Consider the following 23,263-nt stretch of genomic DNA (forward strand, 5'->3'; position numbering starts at 1 on the left):
ACTGGGGTCCGGTTCCCTGGGCCTGCAAGTCAGGGGCCTTGACTCGGCTCAGATTACAGACCTGGGTTCAGATCCTGCTGCCCCCCTCGCGAGCCTGCCCTCTGGTAAGTTCCTAGAAGCTTCCCCCAAGTGTTGAGAGGTTGAGAAGGCAGGTGTGGGCGGCTACACAAGGACTCTGTGGGCATGTGACTGTCCCCTCTCCAAGGTGCTGAACCGGCAGGCGCCTCGGTCCTGCTGACTGCGGGGACTGAGGGTCTGGTGGTGGGACAGGAGCCACCACAACAGGATGCAGGCCGGGGGAGGGGGCCTCCAGCCCCCTCCTAGCTCGGGGGATTGGCCCCTGCTCCTTGCAAAAGCCGGCATCACCTCCCCCGCCCCACACCTGCCCTCGGCAGGGACGTGGTCAGGGAATGTGTTAACCTGGGAGACTGGGGCTGGCAGGTTGGGGGCCAGCGTGGGTGTGGGAACCCTGGCGGTGGTTCAAGGATACTCCCAGCCCCGCTCCTACCCTGGGCACCCACCTTGGAGGCCCCACTCGGCAGGAGCTAAGACTGCAGTCATAATAGGGGTGGGAACAGGGGTCCAGCTGTGCCACCAACTCCTCGAGTGGCCTCAGGCCAGTCACCCACCCCCTCTGGGCTTCCCGTGCTCCACCCTCACGAAGCCCCTGGTCTGTGAGCATGTTTTGGGGTTCATCCCTGGTCAGCAGGTCTGATCCCAAGCTAACCTCCCCATTCCAACCCCCCGGTCTTCCCCCTCCCGCGGAGGCCCGGCGGAGTCAGGACTCAGCTGGGCTGCAAGAAAGTACCAGGAAAGGAGGACTGGTGATGGCCAGCTATGGAGCGCTGTCCTGTCACCAGCTTGACAAGGAAGGCAGGCAGGAAGATACTGTTAAATCCACACAAGATGAGGTGACATGCCCGAGGCCTTACCAGGCAGCTGGTCTCCCAGGAGCCACCCCGCTCCGTGGGCCTCTGCAGCTCAGCCGGAGCACCCTGGGGCTCCCAGCAGGGGCAGCTGCCTGGACCTCCACTCTCAGTGGCCCTCCTCCCCGTGGCTCATCTTACTGACCAGGCTCCAGGAAGGTCCATCGTGAGGATGACCCAGGGAATGAAGGTGGGCAGGGAAGGGGGGCGGTCCCAGCGCTGGGGGCACTGGACCTGGGTCACACGAACTCTGTGACTTGAGCTACGCACAACTCCTGACTCGGTCACCCTGTCTGTAAAATGAGAGCAGTGGTCCTCAGCTGTTACAGGGCTTCATTAAGGAGCACGTGTCACGTCGTTCTCACTGAGCTGGTGGAAATCAGGATTTCTTCTCAGGGCAGAGGAAGAAGAGAGGGCCCAGGTTGCAGAAGTAGCTGCAAGAATGCCTGACCTGGACTAGAAGGTGTCTGCAGTGTCAGTCCCTCCACTTCCCCCACTTTTAGTGGCATCTGCATGCATGTGCCCACCTGGAAAGGGTGGGCGTTGAGGAACCCCACAGCTGGGTGGATGTGATTTGAACACAGGCTGATCCACAGAAGCAGAAGCAAAAGCAGGCGTTCGGTGGGGGTGTGACCTGAGTCCTCCAAAGTTCCAGAAATCTGGAAGAGGGCCGTGAACAGGCCCAGTCTGTGGCACGGAGAATAAAATCAATCCTAACTAGAGCTCTGAAATTCAGGTATTAAAATCAGCCCTGCCCACAGATGTAGAGAACAAACGTATGTACACCAAGGGGGGAAAGTGGCTGGGAGGGGGGGGATGAGTTGGGAGATTGGGATTGACATATATACACTAATATGTATGAAATGGATAACTAATAAGAACCTGCTGTATAAAAAAATAAAGTTAAAAAAAAAATTAGCCCTGCTTCGCCCCCCCCGCCCGCCCCCGGTTTAAGGATACAAGTAGTTCCCATGCGGATTGTTAGGAGAGAAAGAGCAGCCCTGCTGCACCTGCTTTTCTCCCTGGAGGCAGCCACGTTTACCTCTTTCAGCTGAGCGTTTTGCTCGTGCCTCTAAACAATATGCTTGTATTACTGCTTCTCGATTTGTCAGTTTCAGTCATAATTGTTGATTTTCCACTGGGGAACGTGAGGATTTAGCTCTTTGCTTCCCTGCCCCACCACACTCTCAAGCATTCAACGATAACCTTGGTTGGCTCCGTAATCAGTGTTTGCACCGTTACAAGTTAGGCAAATGCCGTTCTCAGCTGAGACTCAGAGAAAACGGTAACTTTTTATCTCTGGCACAGCTTGTTTTTCCTGGAGGGTTTTTGCATTCGCTTGATTTTCAATAAATTTATCCTAATTTAGCCCCAAACTTTTACCAAATCGCTAAAGCTCTTAAGACGTTTGGATTCAAAACACTTCCTGAGGTTCTGGTCAATGTGCTAATCAGTTTTCTTTTTTTTCTTATTGTGAGATTCTAAGTATTTTACCTAGCCTCATTATAATTATAATTCATGATTATATGTATTGGAATGTTCAGTAATAAGAAACTAATATACATACCATGCATTTCTTTATTATGAGTTGTACCATAATGTATATAACACCTTCATTCAGGAAAAATAATTACTGGAAAAAAATTTTTTTGGAGGATCTTTGGACTCTACCGGTGTCCTATCATTTTCATCTTCCTGAAGAATCTGTTCCAAGCCTCCTGACTACCCCAAGTGGGATACCCTGTCGGGACTCTTGTCTCTTGGACCCCATATCTTCCTGTTTCTTGGTTTACTCCCTCGTTTTGGTGAAGCATATCCTAGAGGAGCCTTCTGAGAAAGGGGACAAGGGATGAACGTTTTCAATAACCTGACATGCATGAATCCCTTGATTCCATCTTCATGCTTAATTGATGGGCACAGAATTTGGTTGAGTATAGAAATATGTTGGAAATTATCTTCCTTCAACGTTTTGAGATTTGCTGTTTTCCAGTGTTATTATCTATTCCTGTGTTTAAAATTAGCCCAAAATGTAGCAGATTGAAACTATAACAATAAACATGTCTTTTCTGTGGGTCAGGAATTTGGGAGTGACTTAGCTGGTTGGTTCGGTTTAGAGTCATTCATGAAGTTGCAGTAAAGCTGTCGCTAGAGCTGGAGGGTCAGCTTCCAAGATGACTCAGTCACATGACTAGCAGATTATGCTGACAGATGTTAGGAGGGCTCAGTTCCTCCCCATGTGGACCTCTCCACAGGGACACTGAGTGTCCTCACACATGGTGGCTGGCTTCCCCCAGAGCGAGTGATCAGAGAGCGAGCCAGGTGGACGCTGTGATGTCTTGTATGCCTAGCCACACATTACACACCGTCATTCCAGTCATGCCCTATCCATAAGCCCTACTCAGTGTGGGAGGGGACTACACATGAGGGCGTGAATACCCCAATATGGGACTCACTGGATGCTGGCTTCTAGTTTCCAGTGTTATTTCGATAGCTCCAAAATCATTCTTTTCATGATCCTTTGTAAGTGATCTGCTCTGTTTTCGCTCTCCTCCCCTCTCTCTCTGTCTCTCAAAGTTTGTAGAACATAATTTTTCTCTCTGATGTTTTGCAAATATCAGGTGTAAAGTTTTATTTTCATCTGTTGTTCTGGGCACTTGGAGGACATTTTCAATCGGTAAACTCGCCTTCTTTTCAGTCCTGGGAAATTTCCTTGCATTATTTTGTTTATAATTTCCTCTCCTCTGTTTTCTTTGTTGTCTTTTTCTAGAATTCCTGTTATTTAGTCTTTGACATACTGTATAGGACTTTACTGCTTTTTCATTTCTTTTTGACTCTATTTTTCTGGAAGATTTCTTCAATCTTATCTTCCAAACATCTTGTTGAGTTTTTTGTTTCTGCCATATTTTTATTTCCCCAAGCTGTTTTTTGTTCTCTGAATGCTCTTGTTAAATAGCATACGGTTCTTGCTTCTTGTTCTGGCCTCTCTTTTTGCTTTGAAGATATGAATTACTGCTTCATTTTAGTTTTGGACATTTTCTTCTCACTGCTTCTTACTGTTTTGTTGTTGGTTGGTTGATTTTTTTGGTCTTTCTCCCTCACGTGTGAGGTTTTCCTCAGTAACCCTTGAATGTTCTGCTCATGTGTAAGACTGGGGACTAAAAAGCTAATTGGAAGCTCTGAGCGCGTGATGGGGGCTTGTCAGCTGACTTTCACTGTGGGTGAGGCGGCTGAGCCATTTGCGTGTAGAACCTTAAGTCAGTGTCTTTAGGTCTTTCCTCCTGAACTCGTCAACACTTCCCAGGAAAAAGAGAGAAGCCTGGTGGCTGCCAGGTTCTAGGCGTTGAGTCAGAGGAAGGCTGGTCTGTCTGCTTAGTGCCCCTGTTTTCTGTCTGCCCCTCCCATGCTCAGCTGGGCCTGGGACTCTCCATATACTCCCTGCAAGAATAAGTCTCCACGTTTCTGCAGAGGTCGGGGGGATGGGAAATAGGGATTGGCAAGATTCTTACATGCATCCAGAAGGACCTGGTGCCGCCAATTCCTGATTCCACCGCCAACTTAGAGTTGCTTCCTGGAGAGCTGTTTCCACCTGTCCATCTGTTTCCCCAGCTTCCTAAATGTTGATGTCGCCTCCTCTCCCACATTCCCCATCGTCGTGGGCTCGTGTTTTTAAGACTCTTCTCTTCTCTCTTATCGTAGCGTTTCAGGAGGCAAAGGTAGGTGTGTGTGTGTGCCTCCCCCATCTCCGCCTAGAAGCCATCGCTGCCGAGGTCATTGTCATAGAGACCCTGGGCGATCTCGGAAGTCACACACGGCGGGGGAACCACAGAGGTTCAGGGTGAGGGACAGAGCCAGGATTTGTCCCCGGAGCTGGCTGTCATCCAGGTTCAGCCCCCTGGCTCCTGGAGCATCCTGTCCTGCCTGCCCGGAAGTCTGGGCAGGCAGGAGTCATGGGGTCTGTTCCCAGAATGCCAGGGGCAGGGCGGCTGGGGGCAGGGCCGGCCGGTGGACAAACAGATCAAAGGTGAGGCGCCCCGGGGCTCCAGACCGGGCCTGGCCGAGTGCACCATGAGGTGGGTGGAAGCCCCCAGGGTCTCCCCAGCGGGGGTGAGGGGTGAGACTGGGCCTCACCGCCCCTCCCCTGCGCTGTCTTCAGGCTGCTGGTCACCCTGGGTCTGCTGTGGGGCTCGGCAGCCACCACGTCCTCGGGCCCGCAGTGGCCCAAGCCCATGTTCGGGCGCCTGGCATCTCCTGGCTTCCCAGGCACGTATGCCAACAACCACGAGCAGCACTGGGCCCTGACGGCGCCCCCCGGCTACCGCCTGCGCCTCTACTTCACTCACTTCCAGCTGGAGCCCTCCTACCTCTGCGAGTACGACTTCGTCAAGGTGCCGGCAGGGCGGGCTGGGGCACGGGGACCCCCGGGGGCGGGGGCTGGCCTCGGAGCGCGGGCGGGAGGGCCGGCAGGCCCGGGGTCTCGCCTTCCCCCCGTGACCCGCAACCCCACAGCTGAGCGCCGGGACCACGGTGCTGGCCACGCTGTGCGGGTCAGAGAGCACGGACACGGAGCGGGCGCCCGGCAACGCCACCTTCTACTCGCCGGGCTCCAGCCTCGACGTCACCTTCCGCTCCGACTACTCCAACGAGAAGCCGTTCGCGGGCTTCGAGGCCTTCTACTCAGCAGAGGGTGAGCTGAGAGAAGGCCGGTTGGTGCGGGGGGACTGTCTTGGGCCAGACCAGCCCTCCCTTCCGCCCGCCTCCCTGAGGCTGGACTCCTGCCAGACCAGCAGGAGGGCGTCCCCACCTGGTCTGACATCATCATCACAGTGCAAATATCAGCAACAGCCAGGATCTCTGCTCTAGGCTGAGCCCCATTCTGTGCCAGGTGCTGAGCCAGGACGTCCTCGCGGGCCCCGTGATGCAAGGACCAAGTGAGCCCGTTCACAGGTGGGACGGGTGCCACTGGCCTGAGCGCGGCGTCTGCCTCTGGGCTTCGAGTCTGGCACTTGCTTTCAGATTCTGGCTCCTGCAGGGACTTGCTGTTGGCCTCGGGCAAGTGGCTCAACCTCTCTGTGCTCATCCTGAGACTGCTGCAAGAATTTGGTGAAACCCATATAGAGGCACACCCACTGGGTTCCCGTGCTGGTCGCTCCTTTCACTAGCCTAGTCACCACGAGCAGGACCATTAAACCGTCATTGGTTTAAAAGAGATGGTATTTAGGTCTCCCTCCAAGTGCTGCAGGGAGGTCGCAGTGACCCTGGGCCTCTAGCGCTCAGCTGGGCATGAGACACCTGCAGACAAGAGGAGGCTCCTCTCAGGTCAGGCCATGTTACTGGAGGGGCCCTAAACCTGAGCCTAGGCCTCAGCGATGTCCCATCTCCTTCCCCGCTGACTGCCTGCCGGCCCCTCCCCCAGACATCGACGAGTGCCAGGTGCCCCCAGAAGAGGCCCCCACCTGCGAGCACCACTGCCACAATCACCTGGGTGGCTTCTACTGCTCCTGCCGTATGGGCTATGTTCTCCACAGGAACAAGCACACTTGCTCAGGTGAGCTGCAGCTGGAGGGGGACCCTGTGCCCAGCCCGCCCCCACCCTGCCCCAAGACACAGCTGGCTTCTCAAGGCCATAGCTGTTCTGCCCAGGCGACTGGAGGGCCCACTGGCCTTGGTCCACTAGACACTTCTCCTGGGTGACGGCTCCTTTTCAGATCTTCTGTCCCCTCTCACCATCCATCCATCTACCCATCCATCCATCCATCCATCCATCTACCCATCCATTCATCCATCCACCCATCCATCCATCCACCCATCCATCCACCCACCCTCACACCCATCCACCCACCCACTGCCCACCCATCCATCTACCTATCCATCCATCCATCCATCCATCCACCCACCCATCCATCCATCCACCCACCCATCCACCCACCCATCCATCCATCCATCCACCCATCCACCCACCCATCCCCACCCATCCCCCCACCCATCCACCCATCCATCCACCCACCCATCCACCCACCCATCCCCATCCATCCCCCCATCCATCCCCCCACTCATCCCCATCCATCCCCCATCCCCCCATCCCCCCACCCATCTACCCACCCATCCCCCATCCACCCACCCATCCATCCACCCACCCACCCTCCCACCCATCCACCCACCCCACCATCCACCCACCCACTACCCACCCATCCATCCATCCATGCCCCCACCCATCCCCATCCCTCCATCCACCCATCCACCCACCCATCCACCCACCCATCCCCCCACCTAAGCACTCATCCATCCACCCTGTCCTTGGCTCACTCTCACTCCTCCTCAGCTCATTCACTTGGTGAGCGTGTGGTCGGCCCTCACTGTGTACCTGGCCAATCAGGACTCATCCTCCTTGGGGGGCTTCAGGATGAAGGAGTGGGGGCCCTAGGCCTGCCTCACACAAGCTTCCCTCCATGAAACTTCAGCTCAAAGCTGCCGGTTCAGCCCCCAGCAGGCCAACCCCTTTGGCCTCCACGGCCCGGACTCCCCTCTGCGCCCCTGCCGGGGGGCCTGGACAGAAAACCAGCTGGCGCTCTGGGAGCGAGCAGCCCCCACCCTTGGTGCTGAGCCCGCTCCCCTGCTCAGTGCCCTCCCCCGTGTCTCTCCCCATCTCTGTTCTCTCTTCCAGAGCAGAGCCTCTAGCCTGCCCTCCGGCTCCGGTCTGGCTCGGGCAAGACCGCTGCAGCCTGCAGCCCCCATTGACCCCGCCCACGGACCTAACAATAAACTCGGCTCCACCTCCTCCTGCTGCGTGTCTCTGGGGGGGGAAGGGTGAGGGGAGGGCAGCAGTGTGCACTCTGGACCCCCTTCCCTCCCACCCTCACCTCAGCCCGACGGGCCCTAGCTGGTGGGAGCCGCCTCTATGGGGCCACAGGCTCCTTTGCCAGAGGGGCTTACTCTGTCCTCACCCTCATTTTGATGATGGGTCACCAAGGCCCAGAGAGGGGCAGGGGGCTCCCACAGGGGAACCGAGCCCTAGCTACTCCCCCACCAGGAGTCCAAGGACTGAGCTCAAAGCATCCTGGGGCCCACCTCCTGTTCAGAGGATACCTCAGGTCCTGGGTGTGCTGGGCTGGGGGAGTCTGACCCCGAGCAGAGAGGCCCAAGGAGGTATCGATTCACTGATGGGCAGTCTGGTTGGTCCCCCACATCCGGGGGTGACTCCCTCTGTCCCATGGGGAGCGGCCACGTGGAAGAAGAAAGGCAGTGCTGGGACTCCTCACTTCCTGGAATGCCTGTGTCCCCACCTCTGCCACCTGGGGGATGGGGGGTAGAACCCTCCTACGAGTGATGCCAACAGACATTCCCTCTGCAAAGGCAGAATCAGCTGTTTAAATGGGGAAAGTGGGTACCAGACTCACTTATGATCAGTGTGGACTTGAACTGCCCTCAATTGCCCCCCAGGGCAGAGCCTAGGCCCAGGGAAGGTGGGCAAGGGGAGGCCTTCCTGAGTGTTCCTGGAGGGGGCCCAGGGGAGACTCCTTTCCTGCCACCTCCCCATACCAAATTCCTGGGAACAGGAAAGTCCCCTTCACTTCTGGTGCCCCTTTCCCCCAGGCAGACCCTGACATGGCTCACTCCCCGCACCCCTGGAACTGTGACTCTGGCCCAGGGTTCCCCACACCAGGAGCCTCAGCTTAGGGCCTCCATCCTCCCTGGGGTTGTGAGTGGGGCCCCTGGAGAATGTACCTCCAAGGGTCACTTGTTTCAGCTAAATCCTGGAAGCCAGAGAGACCCCTCCCTAAATTGTCCCTTCAGCCACTGGGTGGGGCGTTCAGTCTCAGGAGATGCCTCTGGGGCTGGCGTGTGACAGTGGACAGGTGACCTGAGCCACGCCACCTGCGCCTGGCTCACCCCGCCTGTCCTCTCCCCTCTCCCCAGCCCTGTGCTCAGGCCAGGTCTTCACCGCCCGGTCTGGGGTGCTCAGCAGCCCTGGATACCCTCAGCCGTACCCCAAACTCTCCAGCTGCACCTACAGCATCCGCCTGGAGGAGGGGTTCCGTGTCACCCTGGACTTCGTGGAGTCCTTTGACGTGGAGATGCACCCTGAGACCCAGTGCCCCTACGACTCCCTGAAGGTCTTGTTCCCCTGGCCGCTGCCTCCCCCTGGCCCGGCAGGTCCTGTGGTGACAGGGGCCTCTCCACTTTCAGATTCAAACAGACAAAGAGGAATATGGCCCATTTTGTGGGAAGACGTTGCCCCGCAGGATTGAAACCAAGAGCAACACTGTGACCATCACCTTTGCCACCGATGAGTCGGGGGACCACACGGGCTGGAAGATCCACTACAACAGCACAGGTGAGGGCAGGTGGGGCTCCGATTCAGCAGGGAGCTCTTCCAGAAACATCAAGGAGCCACACAGGATGGAACGCTTCCTGGCCGGGCCTGGGAAGGTAGGGGAGGGAAAAGTTTTCCTTAACCCTCTTAGTGTTCCTGGCTGGGTCTGAAAAGCAACCTGACAGGTTAACAGGAAAAAAAAACATACATGTTTATGTCATGTAAATTTTATGTGGCACAGGAGGCTTTGTAAGGAAATAAGGACTCAGAGAGACAGCTGGACCTGTGCACTTTCGGGCTAGGTTTGCTGAGGAGTATGATAGGCTGAGGAATATGAAGCAAGGGTGGAAAACGGGGTGGGGGAACTTAGGCCTGTTACGATTGTTCTTGGCATCCTTTTGTCTTTGGTGATAAGGCTTCCCTCTGGGTGTAGGGCAGACACCTCTCACGTGAGGGTCTTATGACCTGCTTCAGGGAAGAAGGGCGAAGGGCGGGGAATCAGAGTGACCTTCCTGCTTCTGCCATTTTCTCAAACTCCCAGCTTAAAATCGTCAATATGCCAAGGTGCCGTATTTTGAGGTAGCGTGTCCTGAACTCCATCAGAAGACAGGCCAGGTTTGAGTGGGGTCGTCTGCGAGGCAGGGGTCCCCTATGGGAAGTGTCGCCCCCCCATTCATCCACCCACCCACCCACCCACCCCTCCATCCAACCATCCCTCCTTCTACCCATCTACCCATCCAAACAGCCATCCTCCTCTCCTTCGCTACCTCTTACCCTCCTCTCTTCCACTCACCCCTCCATCCAACCATCCCTCCTTCTACCCATCTACCCATCCAAACAGCCATCCTCCTCTCCTGCCCTACCTCTCACCCTCCCCTCTTCCATTCACCCTCCATCCAACCATCCTTCCTTCCATCTGTAGGGGAGGAAATAATAATTTTCCCTCTGCCCTTCCAAGTTCTTGGCTGGGAACAAGAGACATTAACGAGAGAAAAAGAAACACGTTTATGAACATGTAGATCTCGTGCATACGTGGGAGATAACCCAGGGGAAAATGAATCTCAGAGGTGGCTTAGAATTCTGGCTTAAACATCTTCAGCTAAAGACAAAAGAGAGAAAGGGTACAGGGGAGTCCAGTTATGAGGAGGTGACCAGGAAGAGCATGGTAAGCAAGAGTAAGATTCGTTATGCAGATTAAAGACTGTCTTCTTTTTATTGCTTTTGAAATTTAATTTTAGTAAAAAAAAATTTTCTGTCTTTTCCTTTAAGAGTTTCTAGTGATTTAGTCATCCTACTCCTGGTACAGAGTTCGAGACATTCTTACAAATGGAGATTTCCTCTGTAAACGTAAATTTCCCTTAGAAAAGGGTGCTTTCCACTCTGTTTTCAGAGTCTCTCCTGTGTCTGCTGTTTCATAAGATAATCAGCTCAAAATACAGCTGGCTTCCCACACCCGTGGATGTAGAGCCCATGGATACAGATGGCTGACACGCTGCCTTTTTTTTTTCTTTTGGCCGAGAAGCTTGTGGGATGATGTTAGTTTTCCGACCAGGGATTGAACCCGTGCCCTCGGCAGTGAAAGCGCTGAGTCCTAACCACTGGACCGCCAGGGCGTTCCCTCTGCCATTTTGTATAAGGGACTTGAGCAACCGCAGATTTTGGTATCCACGGGGCTCCTGGAACCAATGCCCGCAGACATCGCGGGACAGCTATAATCCTTATACCAAGTCATGTTCATGCCACCCCTCACACACATCCATCTGTCCATCCTTCCCTCCTTCCATCCATCCATCCATCCATCCATCTTATGGATGTGCACTGGGCCCTGTGTGGGGAATACGTAATACCTCTGCTGTCAGTCCAGTCTAGTCACAGCACCGTGACCACAGCCCTGTGACAAGCACAGCCGAGCACCAGACACAGTGAGAGTCCAGAGGAGGGATCTGGCCCAGGCAGGGGCCGGGTGCTAACAAAAGGGGCCTGGGACACGAAACATACGAGATTGGATTGAAAGGACAAGTAGGTATTGGAGGAAGGTGGAAGGGTGTTCCAAGTGCAAGGGAAGTGTATGTGCCAAAGCCCAGAGGCTCCGGCTGTCTTGGTGTGAGCTGTAAGAGGGTGTGATGGGGTAGGCAGAGATGGGGACTCCCGCCTGACGTGGAGGGTTTGGACAGGGAGTCTGCACTCTGCCTCTCAGACCCTCCTCCACCACCTCTTCCTCGTGACAGACCCTCAAACGTAGACGGTAGTTCGTGGTGCCACCTCCTGAGACACGAGTCCAAGCCCCCCACCTTCGGGCACTGACCTCTGGACGTGTCTGTCCCTCTCACCACTCTCAGCCAACAGGTCTTTCAGGATGTTTTTTGAAAGACAGAGTAACTGAGCTGGAGAAGCGCCAAAGCAAAACACCCAAGGCCCCAAGCCGTGCTCAGAGCGCAGGCTGGGTGTCAGACTGCCCGGGTTGGCGTCCCGGCTGTAACGCATCCTGTTTCCTGGCCATGTGACACTGAACCTCTTAACATAACTTTTCTGAGACTTAATGTCCCAATTATCCAACGAAGGACAAAGCTCCTTGGAAAGGTGGGGATTAGTGGGCTAACGCAGAAGACACTGAGTGAGCATGGAGGAGGTGTTGAGTAATTTTAAAAATGAGATTGAATTAGGAAAGATTAACCTTTGGGCCAGCTCTGTGGGAAAGGGTGGGAGACGGGTCAGTAGGGGAGAGACCAGCACTTTGGGAACATTTCATTTGCCTCTTGTTCATATTTAAATAGCCTTTTGTTTTCCTGTGGGTCGAAGTAATAAAACTTCTAAAACTGAAGCACTGGTTTCAGGGTGAGTCAGAGGGAAGAGTCAGGTTTGCCAGGCTGGTGGGTGAGAAGGGGCCAGGACAGAGCCTGGAGGTGTGTGTGAAGGGAAATGCCAGCAGGGCCCTGGCCTGGGTATGAGGTGGCCTCGGGAAGCCCTGGGTCCCGACAGGGCCACCTGGAACATCCCTGGAGATTGGTTCCAAGAGGGGAGACTCTGGGGCCTGCCTGGGACTGAGAGTCACTGCAGGACACAGGGGTGAGCTGCTGGAGGAAGCAGGGGACTGGGCAAATGACCTGCATGGGCTGAGGGGTGGCCTTGGGTGATGGGCAGCCATGGGGGACTGGCTGAAGGCTTGGGGTGACAACAGGCCAGGGTTTGGGGGCCAAAGTGGAAGCCAGCCGTGAGCCCTGTGGGCACGTGCTCACGAGGGACGTATGAGGCTTCCTGAGTGCCAGTCTGGCCCTGAGCCCCGGTGCCTCTCTGAGCCACAGGGGCTGCTGTGAGGGTTCGCTGGCTGCAACCCCCTGTTGCCCAGCACTTATTAGCAAAGCGATTTCCTCTGTGCTTCACATTTGGTCCTCGCAACAGCCTTAGAAGCTGAGCAAACATTCTTATCACTCTCAGCTTACAGATGAGGAAACTGAGGCTTTCCTGTGATTTTAACCCATGCTGTCCAGCTCTTGCCCCCCCAAGTTACACTCCCCCGGTTTTCAGCAGTGTGTGTGAGGCCCCTGGCGTGGAGCAGATGCTCCCTTTGCCGTGACCATGCTCCCTTACCACGTTCCCGGCTTTCTTTTCATCACTTTGGCCGAAGCCCAGGCCAGGAGACAAATCCTAATTTGTATGATAAGCAGCGAAGAGTTTAATCTTGCCTTTGGTTTTAAATCTTAAGAACTCTACCCCACTGTGGCAAGCTCTCTTTACACGTTGTTTCATTTATAAACCAAGAACTTCTAATTGCTAAATTCAGACTTGCTGCTATAGAGCCAGCTAAACCCCCGACATCTGGCTTCCTTGCGCAGCTCAGCCCTGCCCTGACCCGACGGCACCACCTAACGGCCACATCTCCCCTGTGCAGGCCACATACATCATGAAAGACCGCTTCTTTGTCTTCTGTGAGTGGGGCTACGAACTTCTGCAAGTAAGTTAATACAAAGCTGTTTAAGTGCACCACAATCATGACGGTTTTTGAATGAATACATATTTATATCAGCAAATATGTGAAAGGAAAATGGGGAAACAGCTGTTGTCAGGATGGTGGTTTACTTTGCCTATGATTAAACAATAAAATTCAAAGAAATGATACATTTGCTAAGAGAAACGGCTACAGAGAATTTTCTATTCTTAGGAACTCCGCTTTTTAAAATTTTTTTTAAATTTATTATTTTTGGCTGCGTTGGGTCTTTGTTGCTGTGCATGGGTTTTCTCTAGTTGCGGCGAGGGGGGCGCTACTCTTTGTTGTTTCGGTGGCTTCTCTTGTTGTACAGCACGGGCACCAGGTGCGCGGGATCCAGTAGTTGTGGCATGCAGGCTCAGTTGTTATGGCTCGTGGGCCCTGGAGCACAGGCTCAGTAGCTGTGGCCCACGGGCCCAGTTGCTCTGCGGCATGTGGGATCTTCCCGGACCAGGGCTTGAACCCGTGTCCCCTGCACTGGCAGGCGGATTCTCAACCACTGCGCCACCAGGGAAACCCATAACTCCGCTTTTTAAAAAAGCTTTTTCTTTTTCTTTTGTTTTGAAAGCTGGCGATTAAAATGAACACCTTTTCTCTGTTCACACACATTACAGCAGCTCTTGGTAAAGCAGCTGAAATGTTTGTCATGTGCTCTGTGTTATCACCTTGCATTAAATCAAGCTCCTCCTGGTCAAATGACCTTTACATGAAACAACTCCTGGGCCCACAAAAAAATTAAATGGCCCTTGGAAACAGTATCTTCTGCAAAGTTATAAACAGTGACCACTGTTAAGGGAGAAGGAGGATAATTTCAAAAAATGCTTAGTGTGTTTCTTTAGGGGCAGAGGTTAGAGATTCACATGCCCTCTTTATGTTCTTCAAAATGTCACTGAATCCCAGTGGTAAAAAGCAATAACACTGAAAAGATAGCTGGTTATGCAACCAGTCCTGTGGAGGGACAACCGCCCCCGACCCTCAAAAAAGTGAGACACTTTGCTCAGCTTGTAAACTTCTCGGCGGGCTCTTTCCACAGCAACTTGGACCCAAGCCTGTTCAGTATCTGAGGAAAAAAGAAGTCATCCTGCTCTCCTTCGAAGCATAAAGCTTCAGTCAAAGCCACCTTCTTTCATTTTAAAGTCTGATTTTAGAAAAATATTTAAATAAGTCAAAAATGTCCCGCTAAATATTAGCAATGGAAAGTGACTGAGGACACACATGCAAAGCTTCTGGAAATATTGATATTTTAAATAACTTTCCTCCAGTTAATAGCCGCAGGCTAGAAAAATCCAGACACATCCATATCTGATCAGGCTGATCTTCCCCAAACTTTTGACTGTCACCCTTTGGCACTTTACATAAAGAAATGGTGGAACACCAGCAGGAACTTGTGAGAAATCTGACGTATTCTTGGATTAAGTGGAAAGCAGAAAATATAAACTGCTGCAGAGGTCAACATCTTTAAAACTGATACACACACATAGGTGACATCACCAACAAGTACACACATGTATCAAGGCAGTTGGGCTGCGTGTCCAGTCATGTGGGTGCATCACCCCCTTGGGAGCATCTCTTGAAACACTCGAAGAAGAACTATCGTGGGAGCAGAGCTTTGGGGAGTGGTTTCATGATATAAACAAGGAAATTAATATTTTCTCAATTCCTCTTTAGGGTTATTGGCCCCTGAAATCATTTGTTGCAGTCTGTCAGACAGATGGATCTTGGGACCAACCGATGCCGGAGTGCAGCAGTACGTATGTGTGACCACAACGCCTGTAGCTGCTTCTGCTACTACTGCTGCTTCTGGTATTTTTAAAGAATGATTTATCAGGGCTTGAATTCCAAATTTGCTTCTCATCCTCAGTCTCTCAGAGCACTTTTAAGAGGTTAAAACAGGACCAAGCTACTAGAAAAAGTATTTGCTTCAGAAAAGTATGGTATTTAAAAATATTTTTCTAAGTATAAAATACTCATAAAAGATGGGAAATAGAGAAAATTACAAACATTATAATACTCATAATCCCGCCGTATCAGAGTATAGTCACTCTCGTTATTTTGCTGCATAGCCCTCCAATTACATATATCACACATGTAAACCTGTATAGGCTACTGTTTGTAGGGGCATATACGCATCAAACTGGGATAATGGTGTTCACTACCATTTTGTGAACTAAGAATCACGTACCTTATTTTTAATATTTTTAAAAGTATGATACGTGTTAAATGGAAAAACCATATACATTCACAAAAATATACAGTGAAAGCCTCTCTTGCCCAAATCCTCAAACTACCTGTAAGACACTGGGGTCCATTCCTTCATACTCTTTATTTCCTATACTATTTATACTAACATATCTCACTTACTTTTGAACTAAATCTGACTGCAATGTACTCTTCCCCCCAACAGTGTTGGGTTATCTTTCCACAACAATCCAAGCATTCATAGAGCTGCTCCTTCTTTTTAATGACTGCATAGTATTCCATCAGAGGACCTATGCTTTTTGTTTCATGTGATTTCTATTGTTTCCAGTTTACTATTACATACGCTGCGATAGTTAACACCTCTGTACGTATACTTTCACATATTTTTAAAAAATAAATTTATTTAGTTTTTGGCTGCATTGGGTCTTCGTTGTTGTGTGCAGGCTTCCTCTAGTTGCACTGAGCGGGGGCTACTCTCCGCCACGGCACGCTGTCCCCTCACTGCAGTGGCCTCTCCCGTTGCAAAGCACAGGCTCCAAGCGTGCAGGCCTCAGTAGTTGTGGCTCGCGTTCTCCAGAGCGCAGGCCCAGTAGTTGTGGCACACGGGCCTACTTGCTCCGTGGCACGTGGGATCCTCCAGGACCAGGGCTCGAACCCGCGTCCCCTGCATTGGCAGGTGGACTCCTAACCACTGTGCCAGCAGGGAAGTCCCTACTTTCACATATTTTTTTGCAAGGGTTTCTACTAAATTCCTAGGGGAATATTTTTATTTCAAAATTTATATTCCCGTGAGACTACCAATTCTTTACTACCAATTCTTTTAGTTTAATTTAAACCAGTGAAGAGCTGGCACCAAAGGACTCTTGGACTAAGGTATGGGTTAGAGCCCTGATTCTGCCACTTTTCACTGGGTAGTTACGGGCATCTCATCTGTGGAGAATTAAGGCAACAAAGACAACGCACTTGACACAAAGCCAGACACACTGCTGTTAAGTTGCTAAAAACGATTTATCTTTTAAAATCCACAGAAATACATCAACAATTTTTAGATGTCTGTGTACAAAACTATGACTTTTAGACTGGTATCACTTTGTCTCACAAGTTGGTTATGTCACATTCGTAATGTCCTAACAGTTGTGAATTCTAACCAAAACTCAAGGTATTATGACTTCCAGGTCTTCTAAAAAGGTCAACTTAGGAAAAGGATCATAAGAACAAGTTCTTCGGTCTTCTTTGTTTTGTTCTATTTTTAAGGCTAACCAAATTGTACCATTTAACATCAAACCAGACTGTATAGGCATATGCAGGCTGTGCTGTTTTCTTTCTTTTGTGAGTGCTAAGGAAGTCCAAGTAGTTTCAAATTCCCTTCCTTTAGGGAAGGCATCATACAACTCCTTGCCTAGGGCCTTCACTTCAACCTAGCCATTTAGTTAGGAACAGAGATGAGAGTGATGCTTTAAAATCACACTAAGGTGATTCTCTCCATTTTCAGAGATGAAATGATGTCCATCTTGAATATGACTTCAAGTTATAACAACACACAGCACAACCACCTATCAGTCTCCACATCATTTTAATGTTAGGATTCAAAGTACAAACTGACTTTCCCTCTCCCGTGTTTGTTAGTTGTTGACTGTGGCCCTCCTGATGACCTACCTAGTGGCCAAGTGGACTATATAACGGGTGCCGAGGTGACCATATACAAAGCTGTGGTTAAATATCGCTGTAATGAGTTCTACACAATGAGAACAGATGATGGTAAGCAAATTGTTCAAAGTTGGGGGTGGGTGATATTTGGAACCTAAGCCCTCATGATCTGAAAATAGACTTAGCCAACATTTCTGGCTAAGGCTAGACAAAAGATTAAAAGGCACTTCTTCCACCTGCGAAGTGAAATATTATAGCTGAAGTGACTTTAATGTCAATTTGCAAGAATCTGAAAACAGATCTTATCTAGTAAATGACTACTACAAACACACAATATATTCCAAATGGTTTAATTTAACAAGTCAAAACCTTATCATTAAGCACTTAAGATCTTGATACATATTCAAGTTACACATCTAAAAGGTTTCCACTTTGCAAGCATACATGGTAATGCAGAGACCTCCTATTTATGAAATCATGTAAAATGGTTATTCAGACACCTCTATTTCCCACTGATGCTCAAGAATCTACATTTTTCAAGGGGGGTATTCAAGCAAATGACAACCACCTTTTCACATGCAGTTAAACATTTTTTGCTCTTTCAATGATTTGCAGGTAAATATGTGTGTGAGGCTGATGGATTCTGGACGAGCTCCAAAGGAGAAAAATCACCCCCCGTCTGTGAGCCTGGTAATGGATACATTTATACACGAGATTCATAACTGATGGAAAGTAGAACTGGGTAGCAGACAGTAAGTAGTGCTTCAGCTGTGTAGGCAGAAATGTAACTTCAGCACTTGGCTCTTAGACCAACTTATTATTTCCAAATAGTATGTTCTCATTACCCCTTCCATATGGAGAGGTTGTTGGTGCTGACTGTATCAGTCATTTGATTATTTTTGACCTTACAACTAGGCAAGCATAAAAAATTAAATGATTTTTAAAATTATCTTGAACCATTTATACATTTATAAACATGATTTCTTCTCTTTAAAAATGCTATTAAAACCCAAAGCTAATAACCTCATTATTTCCCTAAGCAATTGTTTTCAATGACATCTAGTTTTTAAACATTAATGCAATTTGCCTTTTAACAGTACTTAAAAAAAAGTTTTACCAGAATCTGCTCTGAAGATATAGTTGAGTGCTTAAAAAAAAAATCAGAAATGTAATAATATACTCATCACCCCTGTGCTATTTGGCTTAAATTAGTCTGTTTCAAAAACCTGCATCTTAGCTGACAACAATGTTTGTAAGCTTTAATAAGAGTATTCTGCCACAACAGGAAACATACTTGCTACATTTATGAGCATATTTAGTTAGCAATACATAATAAAGTTTAGTGTTTGGAAGAAACAACTAGACCCAAAATAATTTCTGAACCTGAAGGTTCCTGGCTACAACTGCAACATTCTAATTTTTTTAAAACATTTTAATGTACAAAGGTGAAAGTAATTCTGCAAATCCTATGATATTGACCTTAGTTTCTGCTTTCCCAGAACTACATGGTAAATACCCCATTTTACAAGTAGGAAGACAGAAGCAATGAAAAAGTTATTTTTCACTTCCTACGCACATCAGCTCAGACAATTCCTGTTTGCCCTATTAAATATTTTCCCAATTGCGAGACCAAATTATTTTACCGAAACAAATCAGTTTCTAAAAGTTAATTTTCACTCACCTCATTTTCTGCAGAGCTAAAAAATACCAAATGGTTTTATCAGGTCTTTGAACAGTGTTTTAAGCAGTCTCACTTGCCTGTATAGGTGGACACCCACCAACTTATGTGATGCAATTTTTGGTTGACATTACATATACACAACTCCAAAGTGGTAATAACTGGAGAAAAAACACCATCGGGTTTCTATAAAGGCTCATACATCTTTTTTCCCCCAGTTTGTGGAATATCCACCCGTACCACAGAAGGTCGTATATATGGAGGACAAAATGCAAAGCTTGGCGATTTTCCTTGGCAAGCCCTGTTATTAGGTAAAACTATAGCAGCAGGTGCACTTCTATATGACAACTGGATCCTAACAGCTGCTCATGCTGTATATGAGCAAAGAGAAGACGCCTCCTCCCTAGACATTAGAATGGGTGCCCTGAAGAGACTGTCACCTCATTATACACAAGCCTGGGCCGAGGCCATTTTTATACATGAACGTTACACTCATAATGCTGGTTACGATAATGACATAGCATTGATTAAATTGAAGAACAAAGTTGTATTAAATAGAAACATCATGCCTATTTGTTTGCCAAGAAAAGAAGCTGAATGCTTCATGAGAACCAATGATATTGGAACTGCATCTGGATGGGGATTAACCCAAAGGGGTTTTCTTGCCAGAAATCTAATGTTTGTTGACATACCAGTTGTTGACCATCAAAACTGTACTGCGGCATATGCAAAGAAGTCCTATCCGGGGGGAAGGGTAACTGACAACATGCTTTGTGCTGGTTTAGAAAGTGGGGGCAAGGACAGCTGTAAAGGCGACAGTGGGGGGGCATTAGTGTTTCTACATAATGAGACACAGAAATGGTTTGTGGGAGGAATAGTGTCCTGGGGTTCCATCAATTGTGGGGAAGCAGATCAGTATGGGGTCTACACAAAAGTCATTAACTATATTCCCTGGATCAAGAACATAATTAATAGTTTTTAACTTGTGTGTCTCCAGTGAGTACATGATTCTTTGTTCTAAAAAATACCTGTAAAAGACCTCAGCAGCAAACTGACCTGAGAAACATTAACACGACAGTTGCTGTTCCACCTCAAAACCAAACCAAACTACAGGTGAGATGTGCCTTTCAGGCACTTCTCCACTTGCCACTTTTCCACCACTTACTCTCTGATTGAAGGGGACATAAACCATTGTAGTGATATTCACCGTTGCCAATCCAACAGAAACTCACTGGTTAAATTTGGACTTACTTACAAAAGTCCAGTGTCTTTTTGCACTGGCCATGTGCATTTCTGGAAATTGCCTGTTCATGTTCTTTAACTGTTTTTCTCCAGTTTTTGTACTTGTTCTTATTGTTCTCTGAGAGCGTTACATATTATAGCAGTATTGGTTCAGGAATTACTTTGAATCATGTTTTTCTTGGGTAGATAAATTGGAAATATCAATACTTTGGCCTAGGTATAGACTGATTTCCATGTTAAAAGCGATGCTATAATTTTTCACTTCTCAAACTGGCAGAAAAGAAGAGCATGGAACAGCACCAGTTCACACTGTCGAAGGCGATGAATTTTCTGAAGGACAATTTGGCAAATCTATTTCACAAGTCTTAAAAGCATACATAGTCTTTGACCTGGTAATTCCAATGCTAAGATTTTAATTTAGCTGTGAGGATGTTCCTAGCACTTGGAAATAACCTAAATACTTTATTTTCAAATTCAGAAGACAGTTGAATCAAATGTGTCATTTCCATAAGATGAAATACAACATTAAAAATAAGTGGCGGTATTATTGATAAATCAATCTGTAGTGTTTTTTTCTTCTTACCACGAATGTGGAATACTTGGGCACATTTAAAAATAGATTACAGATCGTACAACAGCTAAGTACAGAACTTAAATACACAGTTAAGAGTTTCTCTCCTAGTATTCAACAACAAAAAATTATTCTAATTATCACATACATCTTCTGAATTACTAAGTACTCAACATCTTTTTCCTAAGGACAGCATTTAAGCTCTGACTTAACCTTAAAAATCTCATTTCATTTAGTTGGCCATTCTTCCCTAAAAAGCTTTAATACTTAACATTTAACAAACTTTTTCATTCTAGCCAAACAGTTACCATTATATGTAGAAATTCATTGTGAGTTTTGACTAACTTCTCTTGTGCATATGAAGTGCAACTTCTTGAGACTCACTTTTTAAAGGTAACTTTCCAGCATCTTTGTCACATTAAAAAAAAAAAAGAAACTGTTTTTCCAGTAAGACTCCAGACACTAAACTGTGGTGGCAACAAAAATTTTTATTCAACTGGTTCAAAAAATTTTTTTAGAATGAATGCATTTAGATGATCAAATAGACTTTAAAAACAAATCTCTGCCAAATAGTTTACTTCTAAACTTCATTTTTTTTTCTTTAGGGTAGAATTAAATACCCATAGCTATGCAGTACCATAAACATGTTAACAGAAGGCTAGTCAACATTGAAAGCCTTCTAAGACTGGTAACTAGATTTACACAAGTGTAAATAAGGGATCAAAACCATGCCATTGACAAAGATAACTTACCCCTGGGCTCCTTGAAGGCTTGTCAGTTTAGTCTTTGGAGGTCCCCGAATACCATTTTAAGTGTTACCATGTTACTGCTGCTGAGTAACAGTGCAAGTGCTAAAATGCAAAATTCAGATGGTACAGGATTTGGAAATCATGCAATTTAGATGCAGAAAAAAAAAAAATTAAAACAACGCAAGATCCTTTTACAGATGAAACTGAATAAAACAATGTGGCGACCATAAGTCTAAAGGACGACTTCATTTTTAAGTTTAAAACATGTAACTTGCAAAATGACAAACCTATTTATCATAATCTAATTAGATAAGGGCATCAAGTAAATTATCAGCACAAAAACTTACATTCTTCCATTAGAAAAGGAGCTCAACTCTCATAGAAGTTAGTTACATTTTAAGTACAACAGAGAATATATTATTGCTTTTACATACTTAACAATGCATCGTGAGAGTCTAATCTGAGTTTTATAAGCGATTTTATTCAACATTACTCTATTTCCCCACCTTTGGAAGACAAAGCCCATTTCACTTAACACTTCCACAGACAGACAACCCACCCTGCTAGTTCTTAAAGCTATCAGGCTTCTTAATGGATTTCAGGCACAAGATAATTTGTGGTTTCTTCTACTTTATCCCTATTGCAATTAATTCCACTTTTCAAATCCCCAACTAGAAAGGTGCTGACAGTCCCTTCAATTGATAGGCTTTGCTACAAAGCATTTTAAAATAATTACCATTGTTTTGCCCACTCCGCCAAATAAGAATATTTTTAGAAGGCATGATTTCCCAATGGAGATTTATAACAGGCCATGTAAATAGAACATCACCCAAATGCACAGAGGCACTAAGAAAAAGCTGGAGGGTACTGCTTACCATTTTAGGTGCGGTCACCCAGACTTATTAAAAACTAGATTTAAAAAGAAAAAAAAAAAACTTTTCACTTTGGACAATGCAAGAACAAATAGCAATTAAGTCTGGGTATCAGGTGTCAATGCATGACAGGTGATGAATCCATTTGACTTGAGACAACTTTTCAAATAAGTTTATTTGAAGCAAAATAAACTACTGCCAAGAAACTTTATGAAAGTTCCATCTCAAAAGGGTCAAAAAAGGGGAATTAACTGCTATGAATTCTTTGCATTCAGGGCTGCAAAACAAAGACACATATTATTTAAATCAGTTTTATTTAAGAATTTCCAACATTGACAACTCTTATAAAAAGCATCCAAGCACAGGACACAGAACTGCAGCAAACAGCATTCTTATGGGTAGCTAACAGACATTAGAACTTCCACCCTATTTTGAGACACCCCGAGCTCACTGGTGAACTCTGCTTCCAAGTACTCCTGCAAAGCACACCACAAGCTCAGTCCATGTTCTCAACCCATCAGCTTCAGTTCACATTACCACACTTACAGATCAATAACAGAAGAGAACACACACCATACAGCATTCACAGCAGTTGACAAAGGGGTAGGGGAAATACAAGTATCGTTTCACTTAACACATTCAGCTAACGTGGGTTATCTAAGAACAAAACTCACTTAAAGTCTTCCAACAGATGTGGATGTCCTTTGAATGCAAAAAACATTCGTACGTTATTTGCTATCATTGCTCTCTGCACACTCTCTCACCAAAGCCACAGGGATTGAGAGACACATCTCTCCAAGTTAAAAAATATCCATTATGCACCACCAAGTCTCTGCACGCGCTCTCTCCTTTTCTCGCTCATACTAGCCTTTCATGCCTCGGCACCACCATCAATCCCACACAAGGTTTCAAAAGTTCAAACAGCCTTCTGGTTCCATATCACAGCCTTGCGTTCATAGCGTTGATACGACTCCATGAAATAAAGAGTAGCGGATAAAAATGGGACACCCACCGTCAAAGACACAGCCTGTGCAGCGTGACGAATTCTTGAATGAGAAAGCATGAAGACGGAAGTATTCCTAT

At 47.8% G+C, this 23,263-nt stretch overlaps 1 protein-coding gene across 6 annotated transcripts; it reads left to right on the plus strand.

Annotated features, from left to right (window-relative positions):
• Positions 1-1,920: 1,920 nt before the first annotated feature.
• MASP2 (MBL associated serine protease 2) lies at positions 1,921-23,209 on the plus strand. Of its 6 annotated transcripts, none has more exons than XM_082834130.1 (11): positions 1,923-4,996; positions 5,080-5,311; positions 5,433-5,610; positions 6,340-6,471; positions 8,841-9,037; positions 9,111-9,258; positions 13,071-13,189; positions 14,891-14,969; positions 17,048-17,179; positions 17,684-17,758; positions 18,965-23,209. In XM_082834130.1, exons 1-11 carry the CDS (start codon positions 4,992-4,994, stop codon positions 19,726-19,728), a joined length of 2,061 nt encoding a protein of 686 aa, XP_082690256.1. In that variant the 5' UTR covers positions 1,923-4,991; the 3' UTR covers positions 19,729-23,209. The 6 variants fall into 6 exon arrangements, with proteins under 6 accessions (XP_082690257.1, XP_082690256.1, XP_082690259.1 ...); XM_082834133.1 differs by having other exon boundaries at positions 1,946-4,996; positions 20,266-23,209; XM_082834131.1 differs by lacking the exon at positions 6,340-6,471 and having other exon boundaries at positions 1,921-4,996.
• The last annotated feature ends 54 nt before the right edge of the window (positions 23,210-23,263 follow it).

The sequence above is a fragment of the Leucopleurus acutus genome (assembly GCF_964270905.1).
Source record: "Leucopleurus acutus genome assembly, chromosome: 2".
In the NCBI taxonomy this organism is placed as follows: domain Eukaryota; kingdom Metazoa; phylum Chordata; class Mammalia; order Artiodactyla; family Delphinidae; genus Leucopleurus; species Leucopleurus acutus.